Source organism: Hyla sarda, chromosome 11 (assembly GCF_029499605.1).
Source record: "Hyla sarda isolate aHylSar1 chromosome 11, aHylSar1.hap1, whole genome shotgun sequence".
In the NCBI taxonomy this organism is placed as follows: domain Eukaryota; kingdom Metazoa; phylum Chordata; class Amphibia; order Anura; family Hylidae; genus Hyla; species Hyla sarda.
The window spans coordinates 102,226,467-102,247,356 of NC_079199.1; the positions used below are offsets into that span (position 1 = coordinate 102,226,467).

Consider the following 20,890-nt stretch of genomic DNA (forward strand, 5'->3'; position numbering starts at 1 on the left):
ATGTATGTACACAGTGACCTCACCAGCAGAATAGTGAGTACAGCTCTGGAGTATAATACAGGATATAACTCTGGATCAGTACAGGATAAGTAATGTAATGTATGTACACAGTGACTCTCCCAGCAGAATAGTGAGTACAGCTCTGGAGTATAATACAGGATATAACTCAGGATCAGTACAGGATAAGTAATGTAATGTATGTACACAGTGACCTCACCAGCAGAATAGTGAGTACAGCTCTGGAGTATAATACAGGATATAACTCAGGATCAGTACAGGATAAGTAATGTAATGTATGTACACAGTGACCTCACCAGCAGAATAGTGAGTACAGCTCTGGAGTATAATACAGGATATAACTCAGGATCAGTACAGGATAAGTAATGTAATGTATGTACACAGTGACCTCACCAGCAGAATAGTGAGTGCAGCTCTGGGGTATAATACAGGATATAACTCGGGATCAGTACAGGATAAGTAATATAATGTATGTACACAGTGATCTCACCAGCAGAATAGTGAGTACAGCTCTGGAGTATAATACAGGATATAACTCAGGATCAGTACAGGATAAGTAATGTAATGTATGTACACAGTGACCCCACCAGCAGAATAGTGAGTACAGCTCTGGAGTATAATACAGGATATAACTCAGGATCAGTACAGGATAAGTAATGTAATGTATGTACACAGTGACCTCACCAGCAGAATAGTGAGTGCAGCTCTGGGGTATAATACAGGATATAACTCGGGATCAGTACAGGATAAGTAATGTAATGTATGTACACAGTGATCTCACCAGCAGAATAGTGAGTACAGCTCTGGAGTATAATACAGGATATAACTCAGGATCAGTACAGGATAAGTAATGTAATGTATGTACACAGTGACCCCACCAGCAGAATAGTGAGTACAGCTCTGGAGTATAATACAGGATATAACTCAGGATCAGTACAGGATAAGTAATGTAATGTATGTACACAGTGACCTCACCAGCAGAATAGTGAGTACAGCTCTGGAGTATAATACAGGATATAACTCAGGATCAGTACAGGATAAGTAATGTAATGTATGTACACAGTGACCTCACCAGCAGAATAGTGAGTACAGCTCTGGAGTATAATACAGGATATAACTCTGGATCAGTACAGGATAAGTAATGTAATGTATGTACACAGTGACTCTCCCAGCAGAATAGTGAGTACAGCTCTGGAGTATAATACAGGATATAACTCAGGATCAGTACAGGATAAGTAATGTAATGTATGTACACAGTGACCTCACCAGCAGAATAGTGAGTACAGCTCTGGAGTATAATACAGGATATAACTCAGGATCAGTACAGGATAAGTAATGTAATGTATATACACAGTGACCTCACCAGCAGAATAGTGAGTACAGCTCTGGAGTATAATACAGGATATAACTCAGGATCAGTACAGGATAAGTAATGTAATATATGTACACAGTGATCTCACCAGCAGAATAGTGAGTACAGCTCTGGAGTATAATACAGGATATAACTCAGGATCAGTACAGGATAAGTAATGTAATATATGTACACAGTGATCTCACCAGCAGAATAGTGAGTACAGCTCTGGAGTATAATACAGGATATAACTCAGGATCAGTACAGGATAAGTAATGTAATGTATGTACACAGTGACCTCACCAGCAGAATAGTGAGTACAGCTCTGGAGTATAATACAGGATATAACTCAGGATCAGTACAGGATAAGTAATGTATGTACACAGTGACCTCACCAGCAGAATAGTGAGTGCAGCTCTGGAGTATAATACAGGATATAACTCAGGATCAGTACAGGATAAGTAATGTAATGTATGTACACAGTGACCTCACCAGCAGAATAGTGAGTACAGCTCTGGGGTATAATACAGGATATAACTCAGGATCAGTACAGGATAAGTAATGTAATGTATGTATACAGTGACCCCACCAGCAGAATAGTGAGTACAGCTCTGGAGTATAATACAGGATATAACTCAGGATCAGTACAGGATAAGTAATGTAATGTAATGTACACAGTGACCTCACCAGCAGAATAGTGAGTACAGCTCTGGGGTATAATACAGGATATAACTCAGGATCAGTACAGGATAAGTAATGTAATGTATATACACAGTGACCTCACCAGCAGAATAGTGAGTGCAGCTCTGGAGTATAATACAGGATATAACTCAGGATCAGTACAGGATAAGTAATGTAATGTATGTATACAGTGATCTCACCAGCAGAATAGTGAGTACAGCTCTGGAGTATAATACAGGATATAACTCAGGATCAGTACAGGATAAGTAATGTAATGTATGTACACAGTGACCTCACCAGCAGAATAGTGAGTACAGCTCTGGAGTATAATACAGGATATAACTCAGGATCAGTACAGGATAAGTAATGTAATGTATGTACACAGTGACCTCACCAGCAGAATAGTGAGTACAGCTCTGGGGTATAATACAGGATATAAGTCAGGATCAGTACAGGATAAGTAATGTAATGTATATACACAGTGACCTCACCAGCAGAATAGTGAGTACAGCTCTGGAGTATAATATAGGATATAACTCAGGATCAGTACAGGATAAGTAATGTAATGTATGTACACAGTGACCTCACCAGCAGAATAGTGAGTACAGCTCTGGGGTATAATACAGGATATAACTCAGGATCAGTACAGGATAAGTAATGTAATGTATGTACACAGTGACCCCACCAGCAGAATAGTGAGTACAGCTCTGGAGTATAATACAGGATATAACTCAGGGTCAGTACAGGATCAGTAATGTATGTACACAGTGACCTCACCAGCAGAATAGTGAGTGCAGCTCTGGAGTATAATACAGGATATAACTCAGGATCAGTACAGGATCAGTAATGTAATGTATGTCCACAGTGACCTCACCAGCAGAATAGTGAGTACAGCTCTGGAGTATAATACAGGATATAACTCAGGATCAGTACAGGATCAGTAATGTAATGTATGTCCACAGTGACCTCACCAGCAGAATAGTGAGTACAGCTCTGGGGTATAATACAGGATATAACTCAGGATCAGTACAGGATAAGTAATGTAATGTATGTCCACAGTGACCTCACCAGCAGAATAGTGAGTGCCGCTCTGGAGTAGATAGAGAAGCCTCTACATCACTAGTTCTGAGCAGTAAGCACGAGCCCCTCCACATCCCGCCCATTCTACCGAGTCACGTGACTGGACGGTGTCACGTGTCTGTGTGACGTCAGAAGGTCCTTCCATGCCGTAGTAGTTATCTTTCACCCTCTGCCCTGCTGCCGGGGCCGCCATTCTGGACGGGGTCGCTGTACGGCAGTGACGTGAAGCCGGCTTCTTTCTGGTGAGGATCCTGTATGTCGGTATATAGAGGGGGACAGGGAGGCTGGCGGGCTGTAGGGGGCGCTCCTCTCTGTATAGGACCCACATGGCTGACAATTGTAATGTCAGGTTGGATAACACTGCAGTCACTTCATGTCCTCCATTATGTCCTGTACCTGACACTGCCTAGAACAGTCTTTCACAACCAGGGTGCCTCCAGCTGTTGCAAAACTACAACTCCCGCTGTCCAGCCATGCTGGGAGTTGTAGTTTTGCAACAGCTGGAGGCACCCTGGTTAGGATACACTTGCAAGTCCTTTACCTATAGAGGGCGCTCCCATCTTCATCACTGGGTATTCCCATTATCACATGTGACCCCTTAATTACATTATAGGAGATATATCTACTTGATCACTGGGACCACCACTGATCTACAGGATAGGAGATATCACTGGGACCACCACTGATCTACAGGATAGGAGATATATCTACCTGATCACTGGGACCACCACTGATCTACAGGATAGGAGATATCCCTGGGACCACCACTGATCTACAGGATAGGAGATATCACTGGGACCACCACTGATCTACAGGATAGGAGATATATCTACCTGATCACTGGGACCACCACTGATCTACAGGATAGGAGATATCCCTGGGACCACCACTGATCTACAGGATAGGAGATATCACTGGGACCACCACTGATCTACAGGATAGGAGATATATCTACCTGATCACTGGGACCACCACTGATCTACAGGATAGGAGATATCCCTGGGACCACCACTGATCTACAGGATAGGAGATATATCTACCTGATCACTGGGACCACCACTGAACTACAGGATAGGAGATATCACTGGGACCACCACTGATCTACAGGATAGGAGATATCACTGGGACCACCACTGATCTACAGGATAGGAGATATCACTGGGGCCACCACTGATCTACAGGATAGGAGATATCACTGGGACCACCACTGATCTACAGGATAGGAGAAATCACTGGGACCACCACTGATCCACAGGATAGGAGATATCCCTGGGACCACCACTGATCTACAGGATAGGAGATATATCTACCTGATCACTGGGACCACCACTGATCTACAGGATAGGAGATATCACTGGGACCACCACTGATCTACAGGATAGGAGATATATCTACCTGATCACTGGGACCACCACTGATCTACAGGATAGGAGATATATCTACCTGATCACTGGGACCACCACTGATCTACAGGATAGGAGATATCACTGGGGCCACCACTGATCTACAGGATAGGAGATATCTCTGGGACCACCACTGATCTATAGGATAGGAGATATCGACCTGATCACTGGGACTACCACTGATCTACAGGATAGGAGATATATCTACCTGATCACTGGGACCACCACTGATTTACAGGATAGGATATATCACTGGGACCACCACTGATCTACAGGATAGGAGATATCACTGGGACCACCACTGATCTACAGGATAGGAGATATCACTGGGACCACCACTGATCTACAGGATAGGAGATATCACTGGGACCACCACTGATCTACAGGATAGGAGATATATCTACCTGATCACTGGGACCACCACTGATCTACAGGATAGGAGATATCCCTGGGACCACCACTGATCTACAGGATAGGAGATATCACTGGGACCACCACTGATCTACAGGATAGGAGATATATCTACCTGATCACTGGGACCACCACTGATCTACAGGATAGGAGATATCCCTGGGACCACCACTGATCTACAGGATAGGAGATATCACTGGGACCACCACTGATCTACAGGATAGGAGATATATCTACCTGATCACTGGGACCACCACTGATCTACAGGATAGGAGATATCCCTGGGACCACCACTGATCTACAGGATAGGAGATATATCTACCTGATCACTGGGACCACCACTGAACTACAGGATAGGAGATATCACTGGGACCACCACTGATCTACAGGATAGGAGATATCACTGGGGCCACCACTGATCTACAGGATAGGAGATATCACTGGGACCACCACTGATCTACAGGATAGGAGAAATCACTGGGACCACCACTGATCCACAGGATAGGAGATATCCCTGGGACCACCACTGATCTACAGGATAGGAGATATATCTACCTGATCACTGGGACCACCACTGATCTACAGGATAGGAGATATATCTACCTGATCACTGGGACCACCACTGATCTACAGGATAGGAGATATATCTACCTGATCACTGGGACCACCACTGATCTACAGGATAGGAGATATCACTGGGACCACCACTGATCTACAGGATAGGAGATATATCTACCTGATCACTGGGACCACCACTGATATACAGGATAGGAGATATATCTACCTGATCACTGGGACCACCACTGATCTACAGGATAGGAGATATCACTGGGGCCACCACTGATCTACAGGATAGAAGATATATCTACCTGATCACTGGGACCACCACTGATCTACAGGATAGGAGATATATCTACCTGATCACTGGGACCACCACTGATCTACAGGATAGGAGATATCACTGGGACCACCACTGATCTACAGGATAGGAGATATCACTGGGACCACCACTGATCTACAGGATAGGAGATATCACTGGGACCACCACTGATCTACAGGATAGGAGATATATCTACCTGATCACTGGGACCACCACTGATCTACAGGATAGGAGATATCACTGGGACCACCACTGATCTACAGGATAGGAGATATCACTGGGACCACCACTGATCTACAGGATAGGAGATATCACTGGGACCACCACTGATCTACAGGATAGGAGATATCACTGGGACCACCACTGATTTACAGGATAGGAGATATCACTGGGACCACCACTGATCTACAGGATAGGAGATATCACTGGGACCACCACTGATCTACAGGATAGGAGATATCTCTGGGGCCACCACTGATCTACAGGATAGGAGATATCTCTGGGACCACCACTGATCTATAGGATAGGAGATATCGACCTGATCACTGGGACCACCACTGATATACAGGATAGGAGATATATCTACCTGATCACTGGGACCACCACTGATCTACAGGATAGGAGATATCACTGGGACCACCACTGATCTACAGGATAGGAGATATCACTGGGACCACCACTGATCTACAGGATAGGAGATATCACTGGGACCACCACTGATCTACAGGATAGGAGATATCACTGGGACCACCACTGATCTACAGGATAGGAGATATCACTGGGACCACCACTGATCTACAGGATAGGAGATATCCCTGGGACCACCACTGATCTACAGGATAGGAGATATCCCTGGGACCACCACTGATCTACAGGATAGGAGATAACACTGGGACCACCACTGATCTATAGGATAGTAAATAACTTTCTGATAGCGGGGTCTCTGTGATAAGATATAATATAATGGTTGATTATTATTGCGGTGTCTTTGCGTTCCAGGGCGGAGTCATGTCTAAGCTCATCCTGACCCACCGCGTGGGCTTCGGTCTGGTCGCCGGAGTGACCGCTGGGGTAATAGTTTATATGGTTTACCGGGAACGCCACCGGAATTGTAATAAGAAGGAAACCAAGCAGAATGGGTATCACGTCCATGTGACCTCCGATCGCCCCGTCAGCGCGGCTTATTCACAAGGTTCGTCGTATTCTATCATATTAATCCGGTGTGTATCACCTGAGCTGCTGCAGAACCTCAACTCCTGTCAGAATGTAACATTGTGGCGTTTCGTTTTAGCCGTGTCGGCTGGCGCAGATCTGGTAGCCGCGAGCCGTGGTGAACCGCTGGAGCTACTGAACCGTCTGGACTACGTCCTCGGCAGCATCGTGGAGCTGCGGCAGGAGATCGAGTCTCTGCGGAACAGTCTGCACGGCCTGGCGGAGGACATCGTCGGTGAAGTTCGGTGGGTGAATGTTTGTCCGATGATTTCAAGCAGTTTAAAGGGGTACTCCAGTTTAAATGTTTTTTAAATCAACTGGTGCCAGAAAGTTAAACAAATTTGTAAATTACTTCTATTAAAAAATCTTAATCCTTCCAGTACTTATTAGCTGCTGAATACTACAGAGGAAATTATTATTTTTTTGAAGCACAGAGCTCTCTGCTGACACCTCTGTCCATTTTAGGAAATGTCCAGAACAGCATATGTTTTCTATGGGGATTTTCTCCTACTCTGGACAGTTCCTAAAATGGACAGAGATGTCAGCAGAGAGCACTGTGCATGTGATGTCAGCAGAGAACTCTGTCTCCAGCTGTTGCAAAACTACAACTCTTAGCATGGCAGGACCGCCATCACCCAGCATTTAATAAACCCTCAGAAGCTGCAGCAGCGTGAAGGACATTATTTAGCAGTACTGAGCAGTGTAAGCTGTGAATCCAGTTCTGGGGGTGAGATATCACTTACTAGAGCAGGGTTTCCCATCCAGGCTGCCTCCAGCTGTTGCAAAACTACTTCTCTCAGCATGCCCGGACAGCCTTCACTTAGCATTTATTAAACCTTAAAGGAGTACTCCCCTGGAAAACATTTTTATTTAAATCAATTGGTGTCAGAAATTTAAGTAGATTTTTATATTACTTCTTCTATTTAAAATATCGTAATCCTTCCAGTACTTATCAGTTGCTGTATGCTCCACAGGAAGTTCTTTTCTTTTTGAATTCCCTTTCTGTCTGACCACAGCGCTCTCTCCTGACACCTCTGTCCATTTTAGGAACTGTCCAGAGTAGGAGCAAATTCCCATAGCAAACCTATCCTGCTCTGCACAGTTCCTGACATGGACAGAGGTGTCAGCAGAGAGCACTGTGGTCAGACAGAAAGTAAATTCAAAAATACAAGAACTTCCTCTGGAATATACAGCAGCTGATAAGTACTGTAAAGGTTAAGATTTTTAAATAGAAGTAATTTACAAAAATGTTTAACTTTCTGGCACCAGTTGATTTAAATAAAAATGTTTTCCAGGGGAGTACCCATTTTAAGAAGCTGCAGCAGCATGAAGGACATTATTTAGCAGTACTGAGCAGTGTAAACTGTGAATCCAGTTCTGGGGGGTGAGATATAACTTACTAGAGCAGTGTTTCCCAACCAGGGTGCCTCCAGCTGTTGCAAAACTACAACTCTCAACATGCCAGGACAGCCGTCACTTAGCATTTAATAAACCTTTTAGAAGCTGCTGCAGCAGGAAGGACATTATAGAGCAGTACTGAGTTGTGTAAGCTGTGAATCCAGTTCTGGGGATGAGATATACTCTGGGAGTTCTGGGTGTGAGATATCATTTACTAGAGCAGTGTCTCCCAACCACGGTGACTCCAGCTGTTGCAAAACTACAACTCCCAGCATGCCCGGACAGCCGTTGGCTGTCCGGGCATGCTGGGAGTTGTAGTTTTGCAACAGCTGGAGGGACCATGGTTGTGAAACGCTGAAACAGAGATCAAAGCTGGCTGTAGTTTTGCAACAGCTGGAGGCGCACTGTGTGGAAAACACTACAGTAGTTGAGAATGAATCTATGGCCCCAGGCAGTCCCATGTAATTTGTATTTTTTTTATATCCAGGTCACATTTGGAGGAGAACCAAAGGGCCAATCGACGGCGGAGATTCCTGCCCCCCCGGGAGAGGACGGACTCCACAGGCTCCAGCTCCATTTACTTCACTACTAGTTCTGGTTTTGCTGCAACTGACGTGGAAAGTGAAGGAGGGTGAGTGCCACAAGATGGCGCAATTGTCGTCTTTTTTTTTTTTTTTTCCGATCCCAAATTTTAAAGGATAACCACAATGTGTTTTGCGGCTGGAGACGCAACTACGGAATTCTACATGCATGGGACTTCTTTCAGTTCCGTAGACCGCTCACTTTGGCAGCAGCCTACGCAGTTGCCGGTAGTTCTAAACGTGTCTCCCGACACCGCGGCAACACGGCAGCTTCATTCACTTAACACAATTATGATGAAAGAGGATGGGGGCGTGGCTTGATGTCGCCACCACGGCCGCCTGAAGCCAACGTTCAGAACGCCGGAGTGCCTGCACGGAGATTGCAGGGGGGCCGATGTCTTTTATGGAGTATGTTGAGTAAACCTCTATAGTGCAGGGAGAAAAGGTCATTCCATTCACTTACGTTTTTTTTTTTTTTTGTTTCTCTTACAACCGTACTTGATCTGCTAGAATGTTCTATCATCACCAGTACAATGATCAGCAGCCAGAATCCGATATATGTGTGCAATCAATATGTATATAGTAATGATATAAAACATATTTACATATATATATATATATATATATATATATATATATATATATATATATCAATAATTATGCTTTAATAATAATTATATATAGATGACATAATGGTATGATATATGAAAGATATATATACATATATACACATATATATATATATATATATATATATTTATTATTATTACAAATGACATAATGAAATATATATGAAATTAATAATAATGCTTTAATAATAATTATATATAAAATGATTAACTATTAATATTAATTCAAAATATTATTATTAATAAATGTGTATATGTGTGTATATGTGTATATATATATATATATATATATATATATATATAAATTAGTGGTAAGGCAAAACAATACGTGATATCCAGCTCACCCCTTGTCGCTGTGCCGGCCACACATGACTTGAACCCCCCCAAAAAAATCAAAAAATATCCAGCCGCTCTTGGTTAAGATGCTTCTTTATTTATTCTTTGCAAAATACATAATCACATGATGTGGGTGGCAGACTGGCGCGTTTCGACCGTAAACCCCGTCTGTCGTACAGTACGCCATCCACACCATGTGATTGTGTATCTTGCAATTTATTATTAAAATAAAATAAAAATAACACATTAATAATCAATTTTTTTTATTATTAATAATAAAAATAACTTTTATGTATACATTTTTATAATAATACTAATATATAATAATAAAATTATTTATTATTATTAAAAAGCATATATAAATGATACAAATATTATTTAGGATTATAATAAATATTTTTAATATATATTAATAATAAAAATATTGTTGTTATTAATAATACATAAGAATAATACATAATATATCATTATATATATAATAATAAATATTATTGCTAAATGTATTTAATAATAATACAAATATGATGTATTAATAATAATAATATTTTTAATATATATTTATTAATTAAAATGTTATTATTAATATATAATATATAATTATATATAATAGATTTTATTATTATTAGCAACAATATTTTTATTATAATATTATAATTAATAATTATATTTTTTATTATATATATACTTATTATTAAGTATATATATATATATATATATATATATATATATATATATATATATAGATATATATGATACAAAATGTTATTTATTAAAATACTGTATATATAATAAAAAATTTGTTTCTATTAATAATAATAATATAAATATTATATATAATATATTATGTATCAAAAGCTGTACAGACAATGAGACATTATAGGTCAGTGTTTCCCAACCAAAGTGCCTCCAGCTGTTGCAAAACTACAACTCCCAGCATGCCCGGACAGCCGTTGGCTGTCCGGGCATGCTAGGAGTTGTAGTTTTGCAACAGCTGGAGGCCCCCTGGTTGGTAAACGTTGCCATAGATGATCACAGTAAAAGGTTTGAGAATCGCAGAAAATAATCTAGAAGTTGAGCAAATAACTAAAACCAAACAATTTTAGCAAATATCTTGGCTCCGGAGACGACCAGCGCGAATGTTTTCTTTGGCCGGGGCCGCGGCAGGAGGTCACGTCTTCCCTCCCCTGATTTACATGATGATCCTCAAGGTCCTTTTTGACGGTTTCGTTTTTCAATTTTTTAGCAAAACCAAAAACCCCAGAGATCACATTGTTTGTAGCGTCCAAATCCTGACATGAGCAAAATATATAAAAAACCTGCAAATCAGCAATGAACGGGCCAAGGAACCCACCCCAGACCCCGCGCTATTGTAACTGGACCGCGCGGTCAGCGCTCTGGGTGTCGGGGGTGCAGCCAATACAGGATTTAGGCACCGCGTTTTAGACGTGTTTTTACCATGATTTGCTAAATTGTGGTAAATAGCACAATTTTTGCACAATGTTGCGTCAAGAGAGCCTCAGGAAAGGTGTAAACTACTATATAACCTGATCCCATAGAGAGAGCAGCAGTATACAGATAGAACTGGAGGGGAGGGGAATAACTGCTATATATCCTGATCACACAGAGATAGAGCTGAAGGGGAGGTATATAACTACTATATATCCTGATCCCATAGAGATAGCAGCAGTATACAGATAGAGCTGGAGGGGAGGTGTATAACTACTATATATCCTGATCTCTTAGAGGTGTGTGTGTATGTATATGTGTATATATATATATATATATATATATATATATATAATGTGTGTGTGTGTATATAATGTATGTATATGTCGGGTGTGTGTGTATATGTGTGTATGTATGTATGTATATATATATAATATATATATCTCTATATCTGTGTGTGTATATTTTGATATAAATATTTATATTTCTGGTTATAACCTATTTATTCCTCTTCCAGTTACACCACAGCTAATGCCGAATCGGATTATGACCGGGAAAGCAGTCGGGCGAGTGAGGAAGAGGAGGATGAAGTCAGCTGTGAGACCGTGCGGACCATGCGGAAGGACTCCGATGTGGTGACGGATGATGAGGAGGAGACCATGTTGGCCGCAGAGACAATAGACGAAGAGTTAACGCTTCTGCTCCAGAAGTCTGATACCCTGCACGATGGAGACGACGAGCAGAAACGGGAAGGATTCCAACTGCTGTGTAGTAATAGATTAATGGTAATGTCCATCACTCATACTAATATCCATACCCTCACTCATACTAATATCCATACCCTCACTCATACTAATATCCATACCCTCACTCATACTAATATCCATACCCTCACTCATACTAATATCCATACCATCACTCATACTAATATCCATACCCTCACTCATACTAATATCCATACCCTCACTCATACTAATATCCATACCATCACTCATACTAATATCCATACCCTCACTCATACTAATATCCATACCCTCACTCATACTAATATCCATACCCTCACTCATACTAATATCCATACCCTCACTCATACTAATATCCATACCCTCACTCATACTAATATCCATACCCTCACTCATACTAATATCCATACCCTCACTCATACTAATATCCATACCCTCACTCATACTAATATCCATACCATCACTCATACTAATATCCATACCCTCACTCATACTAATATCCATACCCTCACTCATACTAATATCCATACCATCACTCATACTAATATCCATACCCTCACTCATACTAATATCCATACCCTCACTCATACTAATATCCATACCCTCACTCATACTAATATCCATACCCTCACTCATACTAATATCCATACCCTCACTCATACTAATATCCATACCCTCACTCATACTAATATCCATACCCTCACTCATACTAATATCCATACCCTCACTCATACTAATATCCATACCATCACTCATACTAATATCCATACCCTCACGCATACTAATATCCATACCATCACTCATACTAATATCCATACCATCACTCATACTAATATCCATACCCTCACTCATACTAATATCCATACCCTCACTCATACTAATATCTATACCATCACTCATACTAATATCCATACCATCACTCATACTAATATCCATACCATCACTCATACTAATATCCATACCATCACTCATACTAATATCCATACCATCACTCATACTAATATCCATACCATCACTCATACTAATATCCATACCATCACTCATACTAATATCCATACCGTCACTCGTACTAATATCCATACCGTCACTCGTACTAATATCCATACCCTCACTCATACTAATATCCGTACCCTCACTCATACTAATATCCGTACCCTCACTCATACTAATATCCGTACCATCACTCATACTAATATCCATACCGTCACTCATACTAATATCCATACCGTCACTCATACTAATATCCGTACCCTCACTCATACTAATATTCATACCGTCACTCATACTAATATCCATACCGTCACACATACTAATATCCGTACCCTCACTCATACTAATATCCATACCCTCACTCATACTAATATCCATACCCTCACTCATACTAATATCCATACCCTCACTCATACTAATATCCATACCCTCACTCATACTAATATCCATACCCTCACTCATACTAATATCCATACCCTCACTCATACTAATATCCATACCCTCACTCATACTAATATCCATACCATCACTCATACTAATATCCATACCCTCACTCATACTAATATCCATACCCTCACTCATACTAATATCCATACCATCACTCATACTAATATCCATACCCTCACTCATACTAATATCCATACCGTCACTCATACTAATATCCATACCGTCACTCATACTAATATCCGTACCCTCACTCATACTAATATCCGTACCCTCACTCATACTAATATCCGTACCCTCACTCATACTAATATCCGTACCCTCACTCATACTAATATCCGTACCCTCACTCATACTAATATCCGTACCCTCACTCATACTAATATCCGTACCCTCACTCATACTAATGTCCGTACCCTCACTCATACTAATGTCCATACCCTCACTCATACTATATAGTAATGTCCATACCCTCACTCACACTATATAGTAATGTCCATACCCTCACTCACACTATATAGTAATGTCCATACCCTCACTCACACTATATAGTAATGTCCATACCCTCACTCACACTATATAGTAATGTCCGTACCCTCACTCACACTATATAGTAATGTCCGTACCCTCACTCACACTATATAGTAATGTCCGTACCCTCACTCACACTATATAGTAATGTCCGTACCCTCACTCACACTATATAGTAATGTCCGTACCCTCACTCACACTATATAGTAATGTCCGTACCCTCACTCACACTATATAGTAATGTCCGTACCCTCACTCACACTATATAGTAATGTCCGTACCCTCACTCACACTATATAGTAATGTCCGTACCCTCACTCACACTATATAGTAATGTCCGTACCCTCACTCACACTATATAGTAACGTCCGTACCCTCACTCACACTATATAGTAATGTCCGTACCCTCACTCACACTATATAGTAATGTCCGTACCCTCACTCACACTATATAGTAACGTCCGTACCCTCACTCACACTATATAGTAATGTCCGTACCCTCACTCACGCTATATAGTAATGTCCGTACCCTCACTCACGCTATATAGTAACGTCCGTACCCTCACTCACGCTATATAGTAACGTCCGTACCCTCACTCACGCTATATAGTAATGTCCGTACCCTCACTCACGCTATATAGTAACGTCCGTACCCTCACTCACACTATATAGTAACGTCCGTACCCTCACTCACACTATATAGTAACGTCCGTACCCTCACTCACACTATATAGTAATGTCCGTACCCTCACTCACACTATATAGTAACGTCCGTACCCTCACTCACACTATATAGTAACGTCCGTACCCTCACTCACACTATATAGTAATGTCCGTACCCTCACTCACACTATATAGTAATGTCCGTACCCTCACTCACACTATATAGTAATGTCCGTACCCTCACTCACACTATATAGTAACGTCCGTACCCTCACTCACACTATATAGTAACGTCCGTACCCTCACTCACACTATATAGTAATGTCCGTACCCTCACTCACACTATATAGTAATGTCTGTACCCTCACTCACACTATATAGTAATGTCTGTACCCTCACTCACACTATATAATAATGTCCGTACCCTCACTCACACTATATAGTAATGTCCGTACCCTCACTCACACTATATAGTAATGTCCGTACCCTCACTCACACTATATAGTAATGTCCGTACCCTCACTCACACTATATAGTAATGTCTGTACCCTCATACATATTTTTATTTCTCAGTACGGCGGCCGCCAAGACTTCCTGTGGAGATTAGCGCGATCCTACAGCGATATTTGTGAGATTACTGAAGACCTTCTAGAAAAGAAGTCCTACGCCTTGGAAGGTGCGTTGCAGAAAAGAATGTATTCACTAGCTGTGTTTTTTTTATTTTTATTTTTAGGGTAAAGTTGTGTAGAAAGAAAATTCAGTGAATGGTTTCCCATTAAAGGGGTACTCCGGAGGAGGAGAAAAAATAAAATCAACTGGTGCCAGAAAGTTAAACAAATTTGTAAATGACTTCTATATAAAAATCTTAATCCTTCCAGTACTTCTCAGCTGCTGTATGCTTCAGAGGAAGTTGTGTAGTTCTTTCCAGTCTGACCACAGTGCTCTCTGCTGCCACCTCTGTCCATGTCAAGAACTGTCCAGAGTAGGAACAAATCCCCTTAGAAAAGCACTTGGTGCTTTGAGTTAAAAATTATTTACAAATAAATAAATCTATAAAATAAAAATAAATCCTGGTCACAAAAATAGATGATATTTGAGTCACTGAATGAGAAGAAACATAAAGCGCTTCTAAAACCTTCACAAAATCCACCGTATGGCGCATGTACAGCGCAGCCGCGCTAGAGGTGTATGAAGCGTGCTCAGGAGCCGCGCTCACTTCATAGCTGGTGAATAGTGGCTGCTGTCAGCAGCCTGGAGTCACCACTAATCACACCAATGTCTGGAGTTCACCCTTAAAGGGGTACTCCGCTGCTCAGCATTTGTAACAAACTGTTCCAAACGTTGGAGCCTGCGCCGGGAGTTTGTGATGTCATGCCCCGCCCCCTCATGATGTCACACCCCGCCCCCTCAATGCAAGTCTATAAGAGGGGGCGTGATACTCCCCCTCCCATAGACTTGCATTTAGGGGCGGGGCGTGATGTCATGAGGGGGCAGGGCTAGGACATCACGAGCTCCCGCCTCCAGCGTTCGGAACAGTTTCTCCAAACGCTGAGCAGCGGAGTACCCCTTTTAAGATTCCGCGGTTGAGTCTAAAAGCCTCAAAATAGATTGAAACTACATGTACTACAAAGAAAGTGTCTGACCCTGAAGGGGAAAACTGGGTTAAAAAAAAGTGTCCTCCCCTTTTGGGCCACGGCGGAGATATAGGAGGGATATTTATACTAGATGGCGACCGGCGGGGAATGTATGGACGCAGCAGCGGGAGATTTCTGGCCATTAATTCTATTATCTAAGGAAACATTTTTGCTGTTTTTTTTTAGGGAGAGAAGAAGTCGGAGTTGTGCTTGAAAATGAAGGACAAACTGCGGAGTGTCACAAATGGTATGTGTGGGGGAGGGGCTCGGCGTGACGGCGACATTTATCACCATAGACAGAACACGCAATAGAAGACGTTATCTGTGCCGAAATGTTCCCAGGAGATTATTCCGGATTCTTACACTTTATACACATAAGAGGTGTGTTCTGTTTTCTTTGTTAATACCAAAGCAAGAACTAGAATATAACTCAATGTGTGTGTATATATATGTAATTGTGTGTGTGTGTGTGTGTGTATATATATATATATAATCTCTTTCTGTATCTATCATATATACACACACACACATATATATACACACAATTAGAGCGAGATATAGAAAGAGAGATAGATAAGAGATAGATACAGAAAGATATAATGTATATGTGTGTATATATGTATTTGTGTGTGTGTGTATATATGTATTTGTGTGTGTATATATATGTATTTGTGTGTGTGTATATGTATTTTTTTCCCGCGTCACTTCCAAATGTCTGGAGATATTCTGATGAGACTTGGTCACATGTTACTTATTTGTCAACTAAGAATCTATAGGGGTGGAGATTTGGTCTGAAGTTCTATACAAGTCTAAGGGACTTCTGGTCCATCTCCTGATCACATCTCTGGGGCTGCAGAAATTACCGGGGACCGACATCCTGATGGCAAGTGCAGAAAACAGTTTGTACAATGGATGGGGCATCAGGACGGGGAGGCGAGGACGGGGAGGTGAGGGTGAGGTCGGGGACGTGAGGACGGGGAGGCGAGGACGGGGAGGCGAGGACGGGGAGGTGAGGGTGAGGTCGGGACGTGAGGACGGGGAGGCGAGGACGGGGAGGCGAGGACGGGGAGGCGAGGACGGGGAGGCGAGGACGGGGAGGTGAGGGTGAGGTCCGGGACGTGAGGACGGGGAGGCGAGGACGGGGAGGCGAGGACGGGGAGGCGAGGACGGGGAGGCGAGGACGGGGAGGCGAGGACGGGGAGGTGAGGGTGAGGTCCGGGACGTGAGGACGGGGAGGCGAGGACGGGGAGGCGAGGACGGGGAGGCGAGGACGGGGAGGCGAGGACGGGGAGGTGAGGGTGAGGTCCGGGACGTGAGGACGGGGAGGCGAAGACGGGGAGGCGAGGACGGGGAGGTGAGGACAAGAACGTCGTTGCTTTTCCTCTCCCACAAGGGAGTTGTAGTTTTGCAACAGCTGGAGGCACACTAATTAGGTAACTCTGCCCGAGGACAAGGGTATCCCATACAGCTCTTGGAAAAATCTTGCCAACGGCCTTCCAGGCATGCTGGGAGTTGTAGTTTTGCAACAGCTGGAGGCACCCTGGTTGGGAAACACTGCCCATATATTCAGAGGTGACTTTGTGGAGCTCGTGTGTCGTATTTCGTGTCGTTCACCACAGATATCGTGCGTGCCGCGGATTGTGTGGACACTCCGGGTGATGTCACGGTGCGGTGTGCGATGATCCCGCCCCTCGCCATGCTTTTCCACTTAAGCGCTCGGATTGTTATAAGCCGTAATGTAAACGCTCTCTGCTGCGCATTATACACATTTGGTATTGATGGGAAGCCGGTCCGGAGTGTTACCACAAGTTGGGAGCCCACATCTGTTGTACGTTACGATGCTCTTGTTTTGTGGACTCTTACACACGAGCGGAGCGCAGCGGTCTGGAGTTATCACCGTTCTCTTTCTATGGCTGTGAGAGTATAGACGGCGGATATAACCCCCCATACAGGGGGCAACAAAGGATTTAGTCACCACCAAATGTACAAGTTCTCCCCCTTATAAAGATGAGGCTGTAATTATCATCATAGGTTATAACCTCAACTATGAGACAGAATGAGGGGAAATCCATAAAATCAAAGAAAGAATTTATTTACAAATTATGGTGGAAAATAAGTATTTGGTCAATAAGAAACAAGTAAGAAGAAGATACAGGTCTGTGAGAGTCAGAAATCTTAGTCTCCTCTGTCCTCCTCTCGTTACCTGTATTAATGGCTCCTGTGTGAAATTATCAGTATAAAAGACACCTGTCCACAACCTCAAACAGTCACACTCCAAACTCCACTATGGCCAAGACCAAAGAGCTGTCGAAGGACACCAGAAACAAAATTGTAGACCTGCACCAGGCTGGGAAGACTGAATCTGCAATAGGCAAGCAGCTTGGTGTGAAGAAATCAACTGTGGGGGGCAATTATTAGAAAATGGAAGACATACAAGACCACTGATAATCTCCCTCCATCTGGGGCTCCACACAAGATCTCACCCCGTGGTGTCAAAATGATCACAAGAACGGTGAGCAAAAGTCCCAGAACCACACGGGGGGACCTAATGAATGACCTGCAGAGAGCTGGGACCAAAGTAACAAAGGCTACCATCAGTAACACACTACACCGCCAGGGACTCAAATCATGCAGTGCAGACGTGTCCCCCTGCTTAAGCCAGTACATGTCCGGGCCTGTCTGAAGTTTGCTAGAGAGCATTTGGATGATCCAGAAGAGGATTGGAGAATGTCATATGGTCAGATGAAACCAAAGTAGAACTTTGTGGTAAAAACTCAACTTGTCGTGTTTGGAGGAGAAAGAATGCTGAGTTGCATCCAAAGAACACCATACCTACTGTGAAGTATGGGGGTGGAAACATCATGCTTTGGGGCTGTATTTCTGCCAAGGGTCCAGAACGACTGATCCTTGTAAAGGAAAGAATGAATGGGGCCATGTGTCGTGAGATTTTGTGTGAAAAACTCCTTCCATCAGCAAGGGCATTAAGGATGAAACGTGGCTGGGTCTTTAAGCATAACAATGATCCCAAACACACCGCCCGGACAATGAAGGAGTGGCTTCGTAAGAAGCATTTCAAGGTCCTGGAGTGGCCTAGTCAGTCTCCAGATCTCAACCCCATAGAAAACCTTTGGAGGGAGTTGAAAGTCCGTGTTGCTGTATTAACCCTGTACTGTGACATCACTGTGTATTATCTCTGTACTGTGACATCACTGTGTATTATCCCTGTACTGTGACATCACTGTGTATTATCTCTGTACTGTGACATCACTGTGTATTATCCCTGTACTGTGACATCACTGTGTATTATCTCTGTACTGTGACATCACTGTGTATTATCCCTGTACTGTGACATCACTGTGTGTGTTATCCCTGTACTGTGACGTCACTGTGTGTATTATCCCTGTACTGTGACATCACTGTGTGTATTATCCCTGTACTGTGACATCACTGTGTATTATCTCTGTACTGTGACATCACTGTGTATTATCCCTGTACTGTGACGTCACTGTGTGTGTTATCCCTGTACTGTGACGTCACTGTGTGTGTTATCCCTGTACTGTCACTGTGTGTGTTATCCCTGTACTGTGACGTCACTGTGTGTGTTATCCCTGTACTGTGACGTCACTGTGTGTGTTATCCCTGTACTGTCACTGTGTGTATTATCCCTGTACTGTGACGTCACTGGGTATATTATCCCTGTACTGTGACGTCACTGTGTGTATTATCCCTGTACTGTGACATCACTGTGTGTTATCTATCTTGTCGGATATAGGAGAAGACGCGCGGTTCTCTGTATCACTACCTGGTGACCTCCCCTGACCGGACCTGATTTGGGTTTTTTATCTTCCCCCCCCGTCTGTTGGTATCAGCAGGGGGCGCTCCCGTCACGCTCTCCATCTCTTTAGTAGTAAAGTTTTCTTCTCTGTGAATACATTAGGATTGTTCTATATCCCTGAGCTGCTGTATGTGCAGTAATTGTAGGAGGTGTCAGGACCTGAGTGAGGGTCCCGGTGAGTGCGGAGGGTTTATGGTTACAAGACCAGGACCCCCAGGAATAGTGCGGAGGACGACGTGTTGTTATTTCAGGTTTATTCCTGTCTCATTTACATAAATAGATTCCAGCTCCACGTTCTGTAGAGTTTTTGGCAAAATCCAGTGTATCCGGATAATACTAAAATCTTTATATATCAAAACCGAAAAAGTATCCAGTACCTGCACCCCATGTCATTATAGATAGATAATCTATAAGTGGTCTTCAACCTGCGGACCTCCAGATGTTTCAAAACTACAACTCCCAGCATGACCGGACAGCCAACGGCTGTCCGGGCATGCTGAGAGTTTTAGTTTTGAAACATCTGGAGGTCCACAGGTTGGAGACCACTGATATATATTCTGCAGTATTCTTCCCTCATGTTTCCATTTTTACACACACCTATATACACACACATGGCCGTAAATG

The 20,890-nt window shown here is 42.7% G+C and overlaps 1 protein-coding gene across 1 annotated transcript in view; it reads left to right on the top strand.

Moving 5' to 3' along the window:
* Window positions 1–3,168: 3,168 nt before the first annotated feature.
* RMDN3 (regulator of microtubule dynamics 3) overlaps window positions 3,169–20,890 on the top strand; it is a 31,993-nt gene continuing 14,271 nt past the window's right edge. The window contains exons 1-7 of the mRNA XM_056547104.1: window positions 3,169–3,372; window positions 6,824–7,016; window positions 7,116–7,281; window positions 8,922–9,065; window positions 11,944–12,211; window positions 15,371–15,473; window positions 16,618–16,678. Coding sequence (XP_056403079.1) covers window positions 6,833–7,016; window positions 7,116–7,281; window positions 8,922–9,065; window positions 11,944–12,211; window positions 15,371–15,473; window positions 16,618–16,678 — 926 coding nt within the window. The 5' untranslated portion in view covers window positions 3,169–3,372; window positions 6,824–6,832. The remainder of the gene's footprint in view (window positions 3,373–6,823; window positions 7,017–7,115; window positions 7,282–8,921; window positions 9,066–11,943; window positions 12,212–15,370; window positions 15,474–16,617; window positions 16,679–20,890) is intronic.